The sequence below is a fragment of the Wasmannia auropunctata genome, unplaced genomic scaffold (genome assembly GCF_000956235.1).
Source record: "Wasmannia auropunctata unplaced genomic scaffold, wasmannia.A_1.0 LD335047.1, whole genome shotgun sequence".
Taxonomy (NCBI): Eukaryota; Metazoa; Arthropoda; class Insecta; order Hymenoptera; family Formicidae; genus Wasmannia; species Wasmannia auropunctata.
The window spans coordinates 261,549-284,971 of record NW_012027843.1 but is presented as its reverse complement, the minus strand read 5'-3'; the positions used below and the strand labels follow the sequence as shown (position 1 = coordinate 284,971).

The 23,423-nt window shown below is 41.6% G+C and overlaps 1 protein-coding gene and 1 long non-coding RNA gene across 4 annotated transcripts in view; one reads left to right on the top strand and one right to left on the bottom strand.

Moving 5' to 3' along the window:
* Positions 1 to 23,423, bottom strand: part of LOC105457782 — a 47,964-nt gene that overhangs the window by 7,887 nt on the left and 16,654 nt on the right. For all 3 annotated transcript variants that reach the window (XR_975452.1, XR_975451.1, XR_975450.1), the window contains one exon: positions 18,451 to 18,719. This is a non-coding gene — a long non-coding RNA (uncharacterized LOC105457782). The remainder of the gene's footprint in view (positions 1 to 18,450; positions 18,720 to 23,423) is intronic.
* Positions 19,300 to 21,566, top strand: LOC105457778 (hexaprenyldihydroxybenzoate methyltransferase, mitochondrial-like). Its single transcript, XM_011702633.1, has 5 exons — positions 19,300 to 19,396; positions 19,796 to 19,944; positions 20,182 to 20,647; positions 20,736 to 20,916; positions 21,080 to 21,566. The coding sequence occupies exons 2-5, from the start codon at positions 19,865 to 19,867 to the stop codon at positions 21,205 to 21,207; spliced, it is 855 nt and encodes a 284-aa protein (XP_011700935.1). The 5' UTR covers positions 19,300 to 19,396; positions 19,796 to 19,864; the 3' UTR covers positions 21,208 to 21,566.

Here is a 23,423-nt window from a genome sequence, read left to right as displayed (position 1 = left end):
GTGCGACTTGAGAACGCTTGTCCTTAAATAATGACACACCAGTGTGTCAAGACTATGCCGAACTGACTTTCTTCCAGTTACAGAAGGGTATAAAAATAAAATCGAGATCACGCTTAATATAATGAACGTTCAGATTGACTTCAATATATATTCACTATTCATTAATTTAATCGGTTGTATTAGCAAAAAAATATTAACATTGAGGAGAAACATTTTTAAAGCGCAATTCAGTATTAAAAAAAAATGTTATCTATTTTGCATTTGAGCAACTGAACAAATTTAAACATGATTTATTAGAAAAATTTATCGATAAAAATATTGCCACAAACAAGAAATTATTTTTAAAATGATAAATCGACTTCTTGGAAAGAAATGATTAATCATCAGAGCATATCTAATTAATATTGTCAATCATGTAAATAATTATGCTGTGAATAAAACAAACATGAATAATGTATAATGTTCTGAGTAAAAATGAACGTATTTTTCTAACAAATATGATATAAAAGATTAATATCATATTACTTTGAATCTCGATGCATTCGAACAAAATTTAATTTTCCACTGACTTTTAAAATTTGTATATATTAATTGAAAATACAAAATAAATCTATAGTTGACTGCAAAATGCAGAATAATTTTTTCCTACGGGGTAAACATTACTTCCTCGCGGAGGCAAATAAAAAATTTTTAACGAGACTCAACTTTCAAACTCGCCTTTCTCAAAGACAAACCGTTCGTTTGTGCCATCGTTTTTAATCCATTCGGTACACAAGACGCATAATTAATAATGTACTTCGCGTAAGGCCGTGACGGTTCTTCTTGTACGATCGCGATGCAGACGGCACGCGAAAGTGATTAATCATTAAATTCCATATGGTTAAATGACAAAGCTGAATTGCTCCGTTTTACTATTTCATCGAGAAATCACCCTTTGTACGGCCAATTTGCGGGATATACCCCATACAACTGACACACGCATCGCAACGAGTAAACGAGTCCGTTCCCGGCAGTCCGTCTTTGCCGTAGGAGCGTGCATAATGCATTCGTAGCATCGCTGCCTGCCAGTACCGAGCATCTACGATCGATATTAAGTCGAAACATGATGGCGACGCTCAGGTGCGGTCGAGTGCACACTCGCTAAACCGTTCGCTCGTGTCGCGTACGTGCATGCATCGCGTATACTTGAAAATGGCGGGTAATTGTACAGCGCATTCGTTGCCGGCGCAACCCACATGTGTAGCTTCACCAGCGAAGCGAACTTGGACGACGATTAACGACCGGTAATCGAAATAACGTGAAACATTATCCTTGTTACCGAACACGTTTGCACAAGTTATTTCTTTTGCGAGTCTAGAATAATTTATAAAAAGAAGAGAGACAGAGAGAAAAAAAACGCGAGTGAATTACTTGATGTTTTGATTACGGACAACATTATTTATCCTACTGTGGTGGTTATTACAGAATCATGTGTACGTTTTAATGCAACAATAATTTCCGTTTTTTTCTTTACAACATCCTTCCTATGTAAAAACAAGAAGAACAACAAAATCTCACGACATGCCGAATGCCGTTTCCAATTCACGGAATTACGTATCGTCAGAGCGATGTCATGGAAAGAAACCGCCTCCGTATCTTGTTCCACGCAAACAGGACATAAATACCTCTCGGAGATAGCCGCGCGATCATGTAATCCGCAGTATGGCGATGCGACTCGTATCGGGCCGATGAGACTCCGAAAGTGGCTCGCGCACACGCGACGTCGATCGCGTTCGTCCGGTAATAATGTAAGAAGGATGCAAATGCCGCCCGCGGTCATGTCGTGCTCGCGTTTATGGGGACTCGGATATACGGGTTCGCGCGTACGTACAGAGAGCAACCGGCCGATCGACCCGAGGGGTTGTAATTAATGCGTACGCGGCAAGAAATCGAGGGGCGAGTCGGGAGACCGTGGAAATTACGCACACGCAATTAATTAAATAATGATATAATTGACCCGAAGGGCTGAGTAATTAGCTGATTGATGCAGGAGGCATCGGGGAACGAAGGGACGTGAAGCGACGAGAGAGGGATCCCGCGCGAGAAGGAGAGGCACGGGGGAAGGGTGGGAGGACAGCGCGCCAGACGCGCGGAGCCAGAGGGAAATTGTTTCATAGAAGTTGCATGCCGCGCAAATGACGAGAGTAGGGCTGCAATTTATTTGCAATTTGCATTCGATTTGCTAGCGGGATTTATCGCGACCCGCAACGCAAATTGATCGAATTAAACAGACGGTAAGTAGAATTGCGCGCGTCTTCGCTTCAGGGTCAGGCACGTCCGGGATATTCGTCGCGGTTTTCGCCGACGTTCCTGCGGTAACTGTCATTAACAGGAGGAGAGAAACGACGATGATCGCCCGACGTATACGTTCCGAGAATGTCCGAGCGATAAGAGAATATCGCAATTTGTATTCCAAGCGTCGATTCGAATATTCATTGCTTCCAGGCAAACTTTTATTTAATACGAATAAATAAACAGATCTGCAATTCTTTAGTAGATCAATAATTCTGAAAATCAGCATCTGCGAGACTAACGAGACTCGAAGGAGTTAGTAATAATCGATACGCGTAAGTAACACCGCTGCAAGAAATAACGCACAAAATAAATAAGCCGATTGTTTGCTCGACAATCGAAACTGTTATATTTATCTATTCTGTAAAAGATTTGAAGCTCATTGCACAGATGAGACAGAAAAAAATCGTCGGGATCGTGTAAACGTGTAGATAACGATTGTCATCGAAAGTCCACGTGTCGTCACCCTCATGATTTCCTCTACCTCTCGTCCAACACGATTCTGCCGTGTAAAACATCGGGGCGATCTTATGTAAAGTCCCTTGGCAACTCGGCGCGCTTGCGAGACATCAGCGCGACGTCTCGGAAGGATGCAGCCGGCGCCAAAGAATCCTTTGATGCTCAGCCGCGCGGACGCTTTTTCAGGTAGCCACAGACGCATTAGTCGCTCCTCTCGTTCTCCTCTCCCATCCCACTCACGGGCGCTCTCGACGCTCAAGACGCAGGTATCTAAATGAGCTGCTCAGAATCGTTAATAGGCTGCGGGCTCGGGCGAACACGTGTCACCGTTGCCAATAAACATCGGTCTACATCCCCTACGCGAGATTAATCATCGACCGGCATCTTCTCCTCTCGCAATTACATTTATATTCCTTTGTGAGATAATTTCGCGCAAGTATATACCATCGTCAAATAATCGCAAGTTAAGCAAGTTAATCATGAACATGCTTGCGCCCTCTCTTTTAAAAGTTTCTTCGTTCTTCTATGCCTCTTCTTGTATTCGTTCTCCGTTAGGTTTAATAATTTGCCGTTGCGGATTCGTCAGTCACGAGATTAATAGAAATCAGCCTGCCGTTCCTGTTATTTTTATAAAAACGCTAATGATAATAGCCAACGTCTTCATTACCGCACATTGAAAAGATTAGAATATGCCGTCCTTTGTTCGTTATAAAATGGAGTATAAAGCCATCAACCTGCCAGCAAACCGCGAGAGAGAGAGAGAGAGAGAGAGAGAGAGAGAGAGAGAGAGAGAGAAAGCCACGGCAGCGTCTTTTTTTCTAAAGTACATCCAACCTTGGCGCCAGTCGAGGAAGCCAAATCACGGCCTCATTATAAAGTAATTAAAACCCATTACTAATGCTATCCTTTATCGGTGAAAGCGAAAGGAGAGAAGCCGACACAATAAAGCGGCAGTCAGACCCTCGTCTTCTTCTCCGCGCCGCGCGCGGCCCGAAGCCAAAACCTTGAATTTGGCTGTATAATCCAATAGTAATTCAAAGTGCGACGGGACACGTCGAACCCTTGGACCCGTCAATATCCGTCCCATGATGACCTTCGAATATAGGGTCGTTACGCGTTTTAATTGAATTTGATCGAGCGTAAATCGAACGCCACTGTCCGGCAACGTTTCGCGGGCAGTTGTATATCGTTACACGCACGTTTAGAATTTTTTTCAAGCTTCTGCACCTCTCTTGTGCAAGCCGTATTTCCGCCGCGTTTCTTTTACCGAGTTATGGAATCGGCATCGATCTGTGTCGGTTTCGCGCTCGCGCACCGTGCGCGCTTAATGCACCTCTTATAACGCAAAAAGTTGTAAAAAGAAAGAGATTTTGATTAAAGATTGAGAAAAAACGTCGGGATTTGTTACAATAATCCGACCGATTATTTTATATGGCCGCGGTACGCCGGGATTTTTCGGCAACTTTTGTGGCCCTACCAATCCAGGGGGAAAATGACAAAAAACGGTCTCAACTAAATAAGGCCGTGACGCAGCCGCTGGCGCCGGGTCTGCTCCAACTCATTACCCGATTCTTCTTGGTGAACTTGCATCACGCTGCGAGGTTTCAGTTTCAGAATTTCGGCCAGCGATACCCGAAGAGAGTTTCTCGGTAGAATGACAAATGTATTTCATTTTCAGGAATATTAATCACACGCTCACGCTAAATACGTGGGATTTAAATTTTCATGCATCTCTCGCGACGTAGAAGAAAAACAATTATTTCTTGCAATCAGTCGTATTCAAGTAAAAATCTATCTTTTGTCAATTTCCACACCTATCATTATTTCCTTTTTTCCAGCAATTTTTTCCGGGGGGTTACCGCGATCTTATCGGAGTGCCAAGCGTCACTTTTCGCATTCCGACAAAGCCGGCTCCGGTAAAGGCAGCACCGATGATGGTGGAAGGATACAAATTGAGGTCGGGAGAGTAAAGGTCCGATCAATCGGTCCAAGATCTTATCCGCCTAATGGGCAGAAGCCACCTTACGCTCTAACTTAAAAGTCACTTGGTACAGTACCAACAGGTACCGATAACTGCTTTGACGCAATTAATCAGGTATAACTAATTTAAATGTGTTTCTGTGGCGCTGTGTTATTTATGTCGGTATACTGAAAAAGATTATTCATATTATTTGTACTACTTAATCTTTTTTTACACAACATTCGCGAAAGGGTTAAAAACGTTTTCTTTTTTCTTTTTAGATATTTTTGAAGAAACACAAAAACCGCGTTGTCAAGAATAATATGGGAACAATCAAGAAAGAAAGAGAAAAAAAATTATAACGTACGGATATATTATATTATTTAAATATTCGATTCAAAAGAAGGCAATTCGTTCCTTTCGGCCTCTCCAGCTCCCTTTAATTGATGAGATGTACTGAACTATTGACAGATACAATAGCCCTTCGAATCGAGTGGTGACTCGTCGAAGAGGAAACCGACGCGGATTCTTTGACGGCTGAATCGATGCACGAAATAATTTAATTAGCCACCTCTTTGGCAGCCGCGGAATCCCTTTGAAAGTATCGTGAAGATGAAAAGAGAACTTTTGTTCGTTTCGAACCATGAATGTCCCATTTTCAATTTTCCAAGTTCGCAACAAAGCATTATTTCTCATGTTTCTCACGAGTAAGTTGCGCATTATAATTCGAAGATTTATCTTAAAATTTTATGACGATTCGTCGAAACAAATCTCAATGTACCCGCATTGTGTGTGTGTGTGTGTGTGTGTGTATGAGATTGACAGATTCATAAATTAATTAAAATAGATATCAATAAAAGATATAATTAAAAGATAATTAAAATAGATATCGTGGACACATTATGTCCTGTCGGATCTAATCGCGTGTCCCCTTAAGGCAAAACCTTTCGATCCTCGATAAATTTACTCACGCCCCCAGATCCTTGTTTACGCGGCCGTAACCGTACCTTGCTAAACATTCCTCAGTCCTCGCGATAGAAGCTCGATAACATTATTATTACCATTACGCTATTACCCGAGGCGTCTCCCAAGTGCTTCTCGCTCTAAAACATCGAAAGTGCTTTTTAAGATGTGATCGCGCGCCTGGGTCGAAAGGACCCCCTATCTCCTACCTGCATCCAGGATAATCGCAATACGGTAACGCTACGCGTAAGTCGATGGACGCTCGGTAAACATCAGTAATTGAAACTTAAGCTTCGTCGCAATATTGCATCGCCTTAATGCCCATTCACGTACACGGCGTATTGAATGATGCACGATAGGATATCGAGCCAGGCTCTCTTCCACTTCCATCGAAAGTCTTAACAATTCCTCCGGTTTTGTATCATCCCCTTACATCGCTCTATCCCCGATTTAACTTGTAATGATATCGGAAAGATATACACGTATTCACAGAAGGAGTTCTTCAGATTGTTATCTTTTGTGTCGTTAAAGGGACGGTCATGTTGCCCCGGCCGCCGTTAAAATCAGGAAAGCCCAAATTACACGGTCACAATGCCGCGCACCGCCTCGTAAATTTATCAATGGACGAGATACTCATTGTCGGCGGAGGCGTCGTCTTTTGACGAGGTGTTAAGAAAATACCTTGCCGAATGCCGTTTAAGTTTCGCGTGATTTACGATGTTGTATTTATGGTCGAGAGGAAAGAGAGAGAGAGAGAGAGAGAGAGAGAGAGAAGAGGAAAAAGAGAGACACGATCCTACGGATCGATACCGTGCGGCGCGATGCGGCACGACGGAAAGCGGCGCGCCGTCTTCGGGGATCTTCCCAGCCCTCGTTCCGTCTTCCAGCGTCGCGGCACTCGCTTCGCTTTTAACTTCGTCCCGATCTTTTATACCGTGCGGAACTCAGCCGCGCGCAACTGGACCCTCGTAAATCGTGTGCGGACCGGCGCGGCATTGTATCCGGTGATTTACCGGTGCAAGTCCATTAGTCGTAAAGCAATGCTCCTCGCCATTGCTAGATGGCGGATGATAAGACAAACTGCGTTTTCAGCGTATAATACTCCCTGCCTCGTCCTCTCTCATCCCTCCCCTCTACCCTGGACGGGGTTGTGCGTACCATGCGATTGCTGTTGCAGCAACGGTTCCAGCTTCCCTTTCATCGACACCCAGATTCTCTCTCTCTCTCTCTTTCTCTCTCCCTTCCACCCCTTTCGTCTGTTTCTCTCTCTCTCTCTCTCTCTCTCTCTCTCTCTCTCTTCTTCGTCCGCTTTCCCTGCGGATCTCCCTTGCGCTCGACGTAATTTACGATCGTAGTCTCGTCATTACGAGTCGAATATCGCGAGCTCATGTTACCGGCAAAGGAAATGACCAAATAATCCTAATGAAAAGCACTCATTATACACACTCCTATTACTTTTGAAACATCAGTCGTTAAAACTTCAAGCAGAAAAAGATAATACTATCGAAAGCAATAGAGAAGTATAAATATTTTTGTTGCTTATAATTACTCACGCACATTTAAAATTAAGATTCTTGATTTAAAAAAAATTGTCATATTACCTATGAAATATTTACAATAACAATAATTACAAAATGATATCACAAAGCTAAAGAAGTTATCGAAGAGTAAATTACATCATATGGCGCTGGTAACGCAAACGATAAATCTCGTCGAGAGAATTTTGCGCACTGACAATGAATGGAAACACGGACACGACATCGCGAGGATAAATTATTAAAAGATAACGCCACTTTTCATCAAAACCGTCGTCCGTATAATCTGCGAAATAAGTGGTTTCCGTATAGGGGAAGACGCATCAGCAGGAGAATCCGTTTGAGAAACGATACATGTTCATTGCAAGTTCGCGACGAGTGGTTACAAAAAAATGTATAATTTCCGTTGATAAAGACAACGGAGGGGAAAAACGCGCGTCAGTAACGACGAGGACGGCGAAGGTGAAGTTGGTGCCTTAGGATACGACGCGGCCGGTAGCGGTAATCCTTAATCCCGCTAACGAAGACAATTATCTGCATTCTTGTATGAGAATCTTGCGCGCAAACGAAGCGATAATTGAACCTTTTACCCTTCCTCCTTCCCAGCCACCGCGACGCATAGCGTCGAAAATTTACAACACCCTGTTTGCTCGCAATCTCAACACACTGCTGTCTGTAATTATCCCGGCGGGAGGGAGACTTACCGCTGATTTTAATGATACCTCATGATAAGCCTTTCGTCGCGAGATTTACGCACATTTTACTCGACGCGATAAGAAAAACGCTCGGGTTCTTCCTCGCTCCATACGCGACAGATTATTTCTGCGAACAAATGTTACACGCGAATTGACGTAACATGAATGTTACGAGGAACTTGTTGTTTATACTTGTTCTATATCCAGATTTAACTTTAAATTTTTTTAAATTAAAATTTAGCAGACAAGAAATAAGCGCATCATAGTAGACTGATCGCGATTACCTAAATACTCGTAATAAAAAAAGACAAATCTTAATAAGCGCAGAAGTATAATGAAAAGAACGGTTTTACTGAAGCATCTAAAAATTTACTAGATACAGATTTGAAAATAATTTTGTTAGGCCATCAAAGCAATTATGAATACGCTCAAGCATAGTGAGCGACGCTCCAAAAAGTTTTGACGTTCTAGCAATCATCTTAAAGAACATCAGAATATTCTAGCGAAATTTTAGATATTTTAGTAAAATTGTTCTTTCGACGTAGAACAGTTAAACAATTTTGAATAGTCAGAAACTTTAAAAAGATGAGTTTTTTGTCGAAATTTACGATTCGAAAAAAAATCTTCCTTTTACGCGGATGCCCAACGTTAGAATAGAAGAATTGATGGGTGCAGAGAAACATCTCAGACGTGCCGTCATGAATACGGGTATGCAATTCGCGGCTGTACGACAACAACGAGCAGAGCTGCGATCGACGCATACATTACGTATTCTTCCTCTCTCGTCGTGTATTCGCGGATTAATTATGTAATTACGATCGAGCTCAAGGAAGCTATGAATTGCAGATTTGCAGTTCGAACGATTCAAACGAAAAATGCTGGCGAAGGTTACCTCACATCGGTGAACGTTCAGTAAAGAAAATTGCAATGAAATTCTTCGCCATTTCAAATGCAAATTGCGGTGATATCGAAGCCAAAGACTCATGTGTGCGACACGAAAAAAGAATATTATTCTTGAACTTTTATTTTTGATATTTTCTTATTTATGTATAATATTATGGCCGGTTTTACCTTCCGATAAACTATTTACTATGTGATAATTTATTTAATAGATAAAATGCCTGTACAGTCGCTATTAACCTTTAATTTATTTATCCATTAGATAAGTTATCGCATAGTTTATCCAAAAAATAGGACAACCGGCCTTTAATCTCTTTTACTGATACTAATCTTTGACGATATTAATCTTTTACTTTATGAGTAGTCTTGAAACGTGCAATCATTTTTATATTTAGATAATCATATGAATGAAAAATAGGTAATATTAGTAATATTAGTTTAAGGCAATAAATGTGTTAAAAACTCATTAAACAGTTCTCTTTAAAAGCATTGCATAACGCAAAGAGTGATCGATCAGCGGATACAAGCGGAGCCGAGGTTTCACTGCATCATGCATGGCACATGATGCATCGAGGGTAACAATGACGAACGGGATCTGATATTCCCAAGTCAGCATTATGGCCGCTAAAGGCGGCTAAACGAAAACGAGGAAGGAGCTCATTCGCAACGGGCGCGGCGGTACGCTTCAAAGCCGCCTGCTTCGCCGATTCTAGATCGCAGATCACCGCCGCGACCACGGCCAGGAACGAGTGATCTTTTCAAAGTAACGATTTCTATTGAGGAACGATGCGTTCGGCCATCGTCCATTCTCGTATACTCGACACTTCCGCGCGTACGACGCCTCCGTCCTTTTCGTTATTGTAGCGCATTTCCTCGGTCCTTTATTGAAACCGGACTGTAATACGAGATTCACGATTCGGTCGTCAGTCGATCCGCTCAATGGCAAGAAACGACACAACAGGAGTATCCGACTAGATTATCCCGAAAGCGAGCACGCTAAGCTTGACTGTGGAAATTTTCACGCTAACGCTACGCGTTACGGGCACATGTTTAATCGACGAAATACCTGTAAAATCCCGCGCGGGCGGGTTTTTCATCGAAATAAACGCCGAAGATGAAAATGTTCCGCGTTAATTCTTAACAGTGATTCCTTAGAAATTTCGAGCGATCTCCGCTAACAAGGAAGTCGCACCTACAAACGTTGCGTCGAAATCATCGGAATTTACACGGTAACGAATTTCTATTATTATAGCGGGGCATTTTCGGGCGTAGCATCTGCCGAGCGCCGCAAAGCTCTGCAATCATACCCGTTTTGAAAACAACGACGTGCCCATTTTGTGATCCGATCAGATAGCATTGTACGGTCCCGGATGATTGTAGTCATTACCGTTGCCCGCCTGCGTATTAGAATTTGTGTGCTGGTAGGAGGCAAAATTATTCCCGCTTCGGATCCGGTCGCTTTCGGGCACGGCGCGGCGCGGCGTATACGCGCGTGGGCAACTCGCGCTCGCCTATCCGAAGAAAAATAAAAACGGATAACGATCGGAGATGAAAAGGCTGTTAGTAACGCCGGCGATCGATATTGAGAACATCGTTGGTATCGCTCTTCTTCCGTTACTTTTTGGAGCATGACCAATATCCATAATAATTCTTATTAAAATAAACCGCGTGTTCAAAAGTGCATCTACCGAAGAGAACGGCCACTTTCTAAGCCGAAACAAAATACCAAGAAAAGACCCGGAAGTCGGCAGAAAGCGAGAAACACGTGCTTTCTCCCGCTTCGCTTCGCCTTCGTCTTCCTGTCACTCGAGACACAGCTTTTGCTCTCGCGTCCCGAAGGGCTTCTCTCCCTTCGCGGCACGCTAACAGGCGATCCTATATCTAAAGGGATGGTGACTATACATGCTGGATTCTCGTCATTTTCTCGCGTGAAGCTTGTGAAAGATGAAGATCCTGTACTGATAAACGCGACAAGCGCGCGGAGTCACAACTATACGTAACGCCGGGTGTGCCTTATTTTCTATTGTATTTCGCGCGCGTAAACACAACGTACGACGCGTGTATTAGCGACGCAGCGTTGCGTATTCGGCGAGCGGGGCGCGTGCAGCACAGTGCAGAGAGGCAGCTGCGACACCCTCACGCCCACACGACACACCCCCTCAGAAATTCACGTCGACTGGCACGCGCGTTGTCGAATTCTTCCTAATACCCTTGTAACTATATTTTATATGAGATTCGTCCCCTCCTATGTTGGGAACACAATAAGGACATATCAATCTCCGATCGATCTTGTGCAAATCCGAAAATCTGAAAGCGACGCGAACTTAACATATGTATTGTATCATTTAATGTAGAGCTATCTCTGCGAGTTTTAGAAAATTGTCGAGTATAACGAGTGATATCAAATTTTTTTTTTAATTTTAATACAATTTATACATACAAATTTAGGCTAAAAGAACGACATCTTTATTCAATATCGCGCGCATGGATCGTCAATGTAACCGGACAGAAACGCCGAAATTTCGCGCCATATCGCCATTCGGTGAACATCTACGGGGGCTTATCGCATCCGCAGGCCGTGCATATATAAAAGCCACTTAGATTATGCATGGGTGGGGATTCCCCAGAGTCCGCCTTTCCAGCGAACCACCACCGCCGTCGACGACGCTACTAGCAATACCGGCACACCATCGTCGACACTGCCGCCTCCATCAACCGCCGCGGTCGCCGCCGCAGCGGCCACCCCCGGGGGCAGTAATCTCGCATGGAGATCCGACTTAAACGATAGGCCCTGTTTCGAGCGCCGCCCTCGTACGCGAGACTCTTAATTTCCAAAGGCAGAACGAGCGGCGGCGCGGCTTCCACGAAAATACTTTGCGAGGAGGTCTTCGTCGCCGTTTACGAGACGGGCCACCCGATGCCGTGTTATTACAAGCGGTTTGGATATTTCCATATCGCGCAGCTAGACGTGGCTTAATGCCGCCGTCGGTACCGCTTTACCAACCCCCGTTGGCTTCCCCGGCTCGAAGATGGGCGCGCCGCTGGTGAATCCTCAACCGGTGAACCGTCCGTATAGCCTGCGCCCTGCACAGCCCTCCCGCCTTCCGAGCGGTACTTCTGGGAAGAACCGTTGTCAGGTCCGCGCGAAAGAGCCAGGCTCCATTTTGCCGGTTGATATATCGCTCAATCGCTCGCATATAAGCGAGCTCATCGGAAGCGGAAAATCTTCCTATATCGTTGCCGTAATATTCGGCGGATCTAGTTTCGCCTCGCGTGCGAACGTTCGATCGATTCGAATTACACAAGATGCGTATCTTGGCACGCCAACTCGGTCCGCTTCCGCGATCATCGTAGACTCGGACGGAGTGACGGAGCGAGGGTATACACGCAGAAGAAGCTCCGAGGGGGAGGAGGGGAGGGGGGAAGCAGACGGATGCTGAAGGAGACAAAAAGGGCGAGCGTGCCGAGGAAAGAAGGAGAAAGGCAGACGCGCGCGGCCATGATGCGGCCGATATAGCCTCGAGGAATATAAAACGAGCAGAGATATCATCGCGCCGGTGAGTCGGAATAAAACTATAAACCGGAGGAAACAATTACCCTGACTGCCCGGCGGAAGATGCGGCTAATGATAAGTGCTTGGTTGCTCTCCCGGGCCTGCGAAGCATAGCTTTTGCCGCGCGTTGCCTTTGGTCCCGTCTCCCTCTCGGCGCCATTTTCACCGCGCGGATAAGTAAGAGAGAAGCGCGGACCCCCCCTCCCCCCTTTACCCTCCCCATCCTGGAATTTATATCGAGGGTGTTGCAATGTGACAAAATGGTGGGTTATGTCCGTGAATGCAGATCATATACATAATTAATGTCGATTACATTGCTATTCGACGTTGGCGTTTTCATCTGCACGCTACTTCAATTCGATCGGAGTTTACCTTGAGACTTTTCCCGTAATTGTCGATGGAATCGACCTTCGATACCCCATCGTGTCGTGGGATTACGCGAAATTGCACGATCGATTATCGCGGGTGGGGTGGGGTGGGGAGGGCATGTCTCACTAATTTTTCTCACTTTTCACAATAACAATCTCCGGTACTTTCAAGATTATGGCGACCAGGCCCATCGACGTTCAGCACTGTAGCCGTAAAACTAAATATTTCCTTTAGCGAAGCGACATGCGTCTCTGAAGAGAGAGACGAGAGAGAGAGAGAGAGAGAGAGAGAGAGAGAGAGAGAGAGAGAGAGAAAGAGAGAGGTGTCGGTGAAACTGCGGCGGTTAAACTTAATCGACGTCGGGCGAAACTGGCCTTATACATATATCGCGCGGTGACACGTACATACGTAACGTACGTAGTACGCGAGCAAACATTCTTTTAATGGCACCGACGACGGTCTTTCGTAACGTTACAGCCGATTTATGCAAATTGTCGGGCGCAGCCATGTAAATTATAATCCCGGTGCGATGCCGCGCGCATAGCAACACTTCGCTCCAACGCTATATACGTTCCGAAGTAACGAATTGCATGGCGCACGATCGACTCTCCTTGTGCCTCGTATTCCCTCTTTCCTTTTTTCTCGTTTTTTCTTTTCTCTTTGCCTCCTGCGCCCGGCGCGCCGATTTTAATCGCGTCTTCTACGTCTCGGCCGTCCGAAACGAAACGTAGACGATGGCGATGGCGATGGGGCGAAATCGTTCGAATCCGGTGAGCGTGAATCACGCGGACGGGGCCATTTGCGTATTTCAATTTCCTTTCCCGATCGCATCCATGTGTACCTACAATATAACGCGCGTTTCGTTTCGCGTTCGAGGGGATTACCACCATAGGGAGCCTCGTGCGAAAACGCGCGCGCGCAGGGCCACGGTCGTTTTCTTTCGCGTGGCGAAGATCACAGTGTTCACAGAAGGCATCTAATTGCCAACCTCTCGCATCTCGCGGCTCCCCCATAAACTTAACGACCGCCTTAACGGTTGGCCCTCCCGGTATGCTAAAGAGCGTTTCTTCGGCTATTTCGCGAAGTACCCTGTTAAAGACTTCGATGGGCCGTTGCGGTCTTCCATGCCTCGCAAGAAAGACCGCGTCGTACCGGACGTTTGGGGTAAAGGGAACGTCTCGTTCGCATAACGTTCGTATAAATTATAATTGTGCTGCGTAATAAATTTTTCGCGTTGTACAACAATTCGACGTGACCGGGGAGAATTAAGCGGTTGAATGAAACCGGACAGGGAAGGGTCCTGAAGAATCCGAATCACGCGCAAACTTGCGGCTGATTATACGGATGGATACAAAGTACGACGATCGTTTCACAGAAATCTTCGCGGTATCGCCTCGGCGGGGTTGAGGAATTTGATTTCCTCGTCGGTTTGCATGATTCTGATTGAAGTGATTGAGAAACGCGGGGAGGGGCACGAGGAGGGAGGGGGAGTGCCGCCGACTGAGGGCCGATGATTGGTGGGACATTAGTGTAATGAGAGTCTTGAGTTAAGGGGTAAAACGTGGTAGCGGCTACCGCGCGCCGTGTATCCGCCATGATTAGAGCCTCGGTGGCGTTTTCGCCGATATCGTGAGTTCGTGAAATCGCTCCTGCAATTTTAATCCAGTCTCGGGGAGTCTTCCTTCGAGTCGGTGGAAGAGGAAGAAAAAGGAACGGGAGGAATGCCCGTGCTGTGGAAGAGATCTCGAGGGGCTCGCGGGAAGGAGCGATAACAAAGACGGTGGAATGCAACAACAACTCGGGAATCGATGCGATGTAGAATGAATATGCGCGCCGATCAGCGTGATCGCACGTCCGTATCGCGCGGCTTAATCTTGATTGGCAGTGTGTATAGTTCGCTATCGAGATGATTTACGAGTCCGCGGAATAAAACGTGCACGCTCTGCGCTTTCTTTCTGCAAATGCGACCGATGTATCTCGGTTTGCGTCCGTTGATAAAAATCCTCGAACATCGCGCATGTGATTGCTTTGTGGATATCGGGCATTTTACACGATGATGATCAGATTTCGACGGAACTGGACTCGCTACAGCGATGCACGCTCGGTTGCCCGTTTGCAGGCGTCCCATTGTCGAGCGTGTTAGTCGGCCAAACGTTGTCTAAATCATTACTTTGCAGAGATAGTCAGTTTAATATCAACTCAACAGATACTATGTATACATCGCACGGCTATAATAATTCCGCATTTTTTATATCGCAACACTAAAATTGATTTGAATTGCAAATTATCGCAAATTTATTCATATGGTCATACGAATTTTTCTTTAAACTTCGATATCGTATATCGATGCTTAGAAATATTCGTGAATTAATATCAACTTTTAAAGCTATAATAGTCGAAGTTTGAAAAAAAAACTTTATAAAAGACCAAATAAATTTCCAATAATTTGCAATTTGAATTATTTTAGTGTTGCAGTCGGGACAATTTATATAACAGTAATCACAATGCGGCACAGACACTTTGTGTCTGCAAAGTATCGCGGCCGGCTGAATTAATATCAAACTGAAAATCAGTTCTGCGAAGTGATGCGTATGTGTAAATAAAATCCGACGAACGAGGGGATCGCCATCGGCGAAATTACCCTGAATGACAATGTCTTCGTCTCCGCTCTGTTACCATCCCATGTAACAAAATTATAAGGGCTACCGTACGGGCCACTTACTCCTTAATCGAAGCTACCGGTTCGAGTTGTATTTCGAATGAAATGAGGCGATGCACCGGTTTCGCCGGCGCGGCAGATCGGGATCGTCTCGTTCTCGTGGGCATTACGTATTCAGTGGCCAGCGCCATTTTACCTCGACCATTTTTGCCGATCAAATCTTAATTGTTGGCTGGCGGCTGTCTAAGGAGGCGTGGCCACCCGGTTGGTTCACTTTCAGCCACGCGATGCACGAACGCATTGGTTTTCTTCCTCTTATTTCTCTTCTTCTTCTCCCGCTTCTTCTTTTGCTCCCCTTGCGTGCGTTTCTTTTGCGCGGCCAAAGGAGTGCGATGCACCGCGACATTCTCGACGGTCCCCCTCGCATCTCTCCTCGCAACCGGCGCAACGGTGTCCGCGCAACGCGTATGCTAATCGCATCCAGTTACCAGAACCGTAGGTAATTGTGGGCACCGAAGAGAGGGCTCTCTCACCCTCTCTCCGTCGCGTATTCAAAATACGCGAGATCCCTGCACGAGAAATTACAAGCGTTCCGTGATTTACATCAAAAGTCCGCTCTCGTATTCCGCTCTTGCGTAAATCAACCGTCCTTAGAGAAATTTAATATTGAAAGAGAATAACCAACTTACTTATTTTTTAAGCATTAAGTTGACCAGTATTAAATTGGATTTTTCTGAAAAGGGCGTGAATTGGAAAATAATTTTATCCTAGATCGTTAACGAGCTTACGACTTTAGAGAGAGAGAGAGAGAGAGAAAGAGATAATGGTCAGATGCAAAAAACTGAATATATTATCCATTTTATCGTTCTCGGAAGATATCGAAGTGTAGGTGTCAAGAAAAGATCGTAGGGAGAAGACAGTATGTTACTAAATAATTAAGTAATAGAGATGTCCAATTGCGATTCCTGATAAACGATGATGAGCATCCGATAAAGTCGGTACATTGCCGCAATTAATCTTAATGACGTAAAACGGTAATTATCGATTATCCTGTGACAATCTCCAGGCACTACTGCGGCACCGCCACATAATAAATCTACTCCTACATCGCGATGTAAATGCCAGCTAACTGGTACACGGACAAAGTAGCCGCCGACACTGGCGGCGCGGCGAAAGGCGGAGAATTACGCCCATGGTCTAGCCCATCGGATTCCTGAATTGCAAAGTGCACTACGCCATACGCCGCTTAATCAACGGTCGTCAATGTGTCCGCTGCAGTGGAACGGTTTATAACTCTATGAGGAGGACAAACGGCGCCATGATGGAGAATATTGATGTTAACAAAACATTAAATCTTTATGTAGTCGTTAATGAGCGACATCATTTTTTTTTATACACGCACACGCTTTACACGTGAAATAATTATTACGGAATGCAGCTATTGAATTTTTACGTTTTTTTTTTTAATTCTGAATATATAAACGTGCAAGAACCAGCCAATAAATTATTTATGAACAAAATTATTAACGCGTGACGCAAAACACGTGCATCGACTTTAACGAATGAAATAATGAAGCCGTCGAATTAATGAACGATAGAAAATGTTAGTTATACGCCTTGTACCGTCGATCAATCGACGCCATCAAAACGGCCGGTTAAGATTAATTGCTAATTGATACTAGTTAGAAGCTCCTTTTCTGCTACCAACTAAATGTGGTAGCAACTGCACAACGCGTGTCATACTATTATAATGTACTGTTACAATCATCCACGAATCAATAAGTACAGGAGATGCTAACGGAAAATGACATCGAAATACATATAAATATAAATATCTTGGGGAACTGCGATTTACGAAACAAGATCACGCTGCCGAATTGTTTGCCTGGCGAACGGAGATTAGTCTTTTTTTACAGGAGAGCAGAGGCGCATCGTCCTGTAAAACGCTGATTTCGACCTGCAGCGCGCGCGTCCGCCAGATACTATCCAATTAGCGGCAAATTAATATTACCCGCGGTGTAATCAGGCTGGTACGCAGGCAGGGGCGCTGCGCACCGCTGCCAGCCTTCTCTCGGCATAATGACACGTATTACTCTGATTGGCAACAATTGGTAACAATTGACGGGCGGAACCGAGCCTCGAAGGTTCCGCTACTTTGCCCGCGTTGTTTACGACCAGAACTTCAAAACGTTACACCTTAATTGCGTGGCTACATGCTCGAAGAATTATCAAGGCTTCCTTACATCCCTACGTCATTACTTATTAGACATACAGTCGGCAAGTTCTAGCAAGAAACTTGTAGTACAGTCAGCTGTAAGCTCTTCCGTTTTTAGAACTCCGTTTGACCGAACGGAACTTTCTCATGTGGAAGTGAATAAAGACGTAAAGAATCGTGATATCCGCTCGTTAGTAAATTCTATTAAATTACTGCAACTACGACAGAAGAGGGACTGTACGACATTTATTGATTACTACTAAACTAAACGTGTAATGTGTGCAAGTATACTTATACATTCGAAATAAATATATGTATAGATAAAGAGAGACAAAAAAAAACATCATTACGTTCTTCTGACGCATTTGATAAACAAAAATTTAGGCGATAACCTTGTTACGTACAGATAAGAACATAGTCTTCAGATAATATTAATTTGTTTCTTAATTAATGTACCTTGTTTCTAACAATACAAATTGTTAATAAATATAAATGAAGGCTACGAAAAACTACGACGAAAGATATTCGCGTTAGATATGATAAGTGACGCATAAAGATTAGAGACTGAAGTGCTAAAAAATAATTGAGATAATATAATCTACACTTGTTAGCACAACTGATAACTAATGAGAACCTAATGAAATCGTGTTGTAAGCGTATAAAAAAACGAACGGAATCGAGCAGTGTTAATAGATTTTTAATGAAATGAAAAAAAAAAACACACTGGAAAATTGAATGAACCGACGATAAAACCAGCCAGAGGCTCTACTCGACTGCCGGGACGAGTTAGAGAAAGACAAGTGGAAATTACCTGTACATTACGATGTTGTAATAACTTCCCGACGACTCGGATGTGCGCTGAGGACGGGCCATCGGCTGCATTACGCGCCCGTAAAACGCGATACTGCTTCTAGCGTTGCATCCGCTCTTTCGCGGATTTTTTTTACCGGGTAAATGAGAGATCGTAGGACGGTGAGTTTATCTTCTCCCGGTTCTCGGCATAACGATCGGGAGAGCGCGTTTTCTCTCGTCTTTTGCATATCCATATTTGGAACGTTGGCCGCAAAAAAACGGTCGACCCTGCAAAGAATATTGTATATTTGTGAAAAATATTGTAAGATTCAACATTTTGCGCAAGTATTACAATACGGAAATATTTTTCTCTAAAGTTTTATTTCTTTTTAAAATATCCGCAACAGCTTTGACAGAAACTTTATTATTGTATGGAAATTATTGTATGAAAATTCAACAAATTATAAAGGTGCTTTATACATTAGTCAAGGTTGCAGATAGTTATAAAAAATGAGACGCTATATTGTATATTGTGCCACGATAATGAGCAATGATACAATCGTATGTGTTTACTTTAATAAAATTTAAAACTGCTAACCGCTAGTCGTAGTAAAGTCTTACAGAGTACCAATTTCGGAAGTTGGAATGTCCGCAAAATATAAAGTACGTAATTTATATATCCCATCTTAAATCTCTAATTAAATAAACTCATTGATATCATTTTATATGAAAACAAAAGTTTAGTTTAGAATGTGTTGGAGCGAGCCCGTGACATCGCAGATTCTAGCGAACCTCTCCCATTGCGATAAACACGTGGCTTAAGTGCCCGACTCGTGCGACTGTCATGCGATAAATAGCTGATCAGGTGAGACCATGGGTGATCTATGGATGAGACCCGCTCTGCCAGCCGTGCTCCGCTCCTCGATTTGGCACAACCGATCGGAGAGTCGAACGCGAATCAACGTGTACGTATCTACTCAAAATAAAGTATCGTTTTGTGTGAACTCAGCACGCGATTGATTTTCTAAACGGAACCTTTATCCCGAACAGAACGTAAAAATTATCGAAATTTCAAAACTGCAAAATACATTCAAATGTTTTTTCTAACCACGTGCTTTTTCTAAATATAATTCATTAGTATTATGAATCTATGTTTTTGTACACACACATCTGTCTGTAAACTTTGAAATTTCAAAGGCTTTCAAATTAAACATTTCTTTCTTGCAGTATTCATTTCTTATGCATTGATATTAAAAATTTCATTTACAGTGAATCATGCAGTAACTTTACTACTTCGGTATTTTTTATATGCTAAATCCAATTATAGTGATTTTGCATAAAAATTAAAAATAATATAGTTTCAGATATATTCCGTTGTGTATTAATTATCGAAGAGCTACAGATACAGTTAGTCTATTAAACTGTAAACTCAAATGTATTTAAATAGAAACATGATAACATTAAATATTGTCAAATACGCCAAGGGATCGTGGAAAAGCATTCCCCGAGACAAGTATGATAACTATAATTGACTAATTATTTTATAATGTATTTATCTAATTTTTAATCGTATTACCTAATCTCAAAAAAAAAATATATATATAGTTTTTATCTTTAACTATAAATAATTTGACATAGTGCATGGTTGAAGCATCAATCTTATCATGTAACATATTATATAAAAAAGTAACTAGAAAAATACTTGATTAAATACTTAAGATTGTTAAGAAATATAATATATATCTTTTAGCAGAAACACTAGGTCAATGTCGACAATAAGTCCCAAGGAAATTGAACACATTTCTACTTTCAAAAACATTTGGTGGGATGAGAACGGCCCATTAAGTGGCCTCCATTCGTACAATCCGTTCAGAATACAACTTGTAAAAGATGGACTGGTAAACGCCAAAATCGTCAAAATGCAAAATTCAGATCTTCCATTGAAAGGAATCAACATTGCGGATGTTGGCTGCGGCGGAGGTATATTAACCGAGGCTTTAGCTAAAGTAGGAGCGCAAGTAACCGGAATAGACGCATCGGCGGAATTAATAAACGTTGCTACAGAACATGTAAAATTAAATCCCAACATATCAGAAAGAGTGAATTACATTCAGACAACCGTGGAAGATTTCGCCGAAAACGAGAGAGAAACATATGATGCTGTTGTAACTTCTGAAGTTTTGGAGCATGTAGCAGATCCACAAATGTTTTTAAAGGTACGATATTGTAATAAAAGATATAAGATTTATTATTTATAAATGCCATCTACATAAAAATTAAATGTTTTCGAAATATTCTGTACAGGAATGTGTGAAAATTGTGAAACCTGGCAAGTCGATTTTTATAACGACGATAAACAGAACTCTAACATCTTGGCTGTCCACTATTGTAGCAGCCGAATATATTTTCAGATCTATACCTCGTGGTACTCATACATGGAGTAAATTTATTGCTCCACACGAAGTTCAACGTATACTGGAGAATTGTAAGTTTTATCTTACAATTAGTTGTTAATTCTAGGAGAAAATTAAAAAAGCATTTTGTTGCATAAAAATCATATATCTATTATAATTATAACAAGTTTGTAACAAAAACTTCTTCTTCATTTCTCTGTGATATTTTTTTAAATCTTTTCCTATTTCTTATAGATGGCTGCAAAACAAAATTGATTTATGGCTTTAACTTCAATCCATTGACAAAAAATTGGTCTTGGTCGTCCACTACACCTACTTTTTATGGACTTCATGCAATCAAACAAAACAAAATTGGCACATAAATAATTTTCAAAAAGTACAACTTTTTTTATTATTAAATGCGTACGAATGCTGTTATAGCTAATAATAAGATGCGATTTGTCGAGCGACACATAAAGTTATCGTGTTTATAAACGGTCTATTGTGCCGAACAATAATCAATTGTTTAAATATCACGTCAATAAGTTACACAATAGGGAGCATGTCGATATGATCCGAGCAGCATGTAATGATAATTTATCTGCAGAGTATTGTCCGCTACTACATAATCGGTGTATTTTCGAAGAACAATTCAAAGAGTGGAACGAAATCTTTTAGTACCCGAATCTTTTGCATCGTGGCAATTCTGTAATTAACAGAATAAAAATTTGTTCATTAAAAATTTTCTTTGTGTTCTTCCATGAACTCAGTAGCTTTCAAATGCCATGTAGATCCTGTATATTATATATATTATTCTCGATAATTGTGTTTATTGAAATAAAATACATATTATTCATATACTGCAGAAGTCGGTTATGATGTTATTTAATAACATTATTTAAAATATGTATTTTAAATTTAAAAAAATAAAAAAGTTCTTTAGTATTATTGCTCTAAATAATTTCTTCTGCTATATTTCTTATTTAATATTTTAAATAAGTTTTAGAATCTAATCTATTTTACATTTTTCATTTTAATTAAGTCATATCAGTTTTTTACTGGCCCCTGCGATATTTATTTTAATATCTGGAATTTATTTTATATCTGTTATTTTAAATAAGTTATATCAAGGTCAATTTTAATGACCCCTGATATACTGATATTAATTTCATATATATCGATTTTTCAATATTGCTTAAATGTAAGAGAATATTCCATACATAAACTTTTTTGTGATTACATGTATATAGTGTATCATAAAAATGTACATGTAATAGTATCAATATTATAATTAGAATACATAACTGGTAAACAATAAAAAAAATTGTTAATAAATACAATACGCGTCATACGTCGTCTGATGAACCGTATTTTATCTGTGACATTGCAGTATGCGTATGCAGCGGATTTTCAAACTCGATTTTTCGAAAACTAAGCCGAAAATTAAAAAATTTTACTCTATATTTTGTTTCTTATTTTTTCATAACTAGCAAAGTATTGGAAACTAGAATTAAGGAGCACAAAACCTATATTAATGGAAACACTATTAGCATTCTGTAATCACTGAGCATAGAATTAATATCACACATGACTTTAGTTGAAGCAACATATTAATATTAGATGAAGAAAAGAATTTAAACAAAAGACTTGCATTCGAGATGATTCATATTAATAAATAACAAAAACATGGCTTAAATTTATAAAATGACAACGAACCTCTGTATGACGATCATATTGCTGTGCATCGATGTTTCCATTTTATTTATGTTATTTGTTTAACACCACGTAAGTACATATCTCTCTCTCCTCTGACCATATCTCTCACAAGACTTCTAACTTACGAACAGTGCACAGTTGTTTTGCGTGCATTATTTTAAGTGTCTTAACAACATTTTATATGTAAGTTACAATTTACGATTATTTTAATTTATTGTATATTTTAAATTTAAAAAAATGTTCAGTTTGATTTATACGATTTCATTGCTTCAGCATTTTATTATTCTAAATGCTGGATAAGCGATTGACCTTTTTAATTTGGACTCAGTGCAATTGCGTTTTATATCTTGACTGCACGTTATTAAGTTTCCACTTGACAATCTCAAGACAATTTTAGACAACTTTTCAATTCTGCGAATTTTATACATACATTCTTTTTAATTTTGTACTGAGGATGACTCAGGACTGAGGAAAAAAATTTATTGTTGTGCATGTAAAAATACTTGTTCAGCTAAATGAAGATAGATCATTTATTATAGATTATTAGAAAATATTGTGTCAGAAAATATGTGTACCAAAAAAATCGTCAGATCAATATCGACAGTAGATCCCAAGGAAATTGAACACATTTCTACTTTGACAAACATTTGGTGGAAACCTAATTGCCTCCATTCATACAATCCGCTCAGAATACAACTTGTAAAAGATGGATTGGTAAACGCCGGAATCAAAATGCAGAATTCAGATCTTCCGTTAAAAGGAATGAAGATTGCGGATGTTGGCTGCGGCGGAGGTATATTGACTGAGGCTTTAGCTAGAATAGGAGCGCAAGTAACCGGAATAGATGTATCGACAGAATTATTAAACGTTGCTAAAGAACATG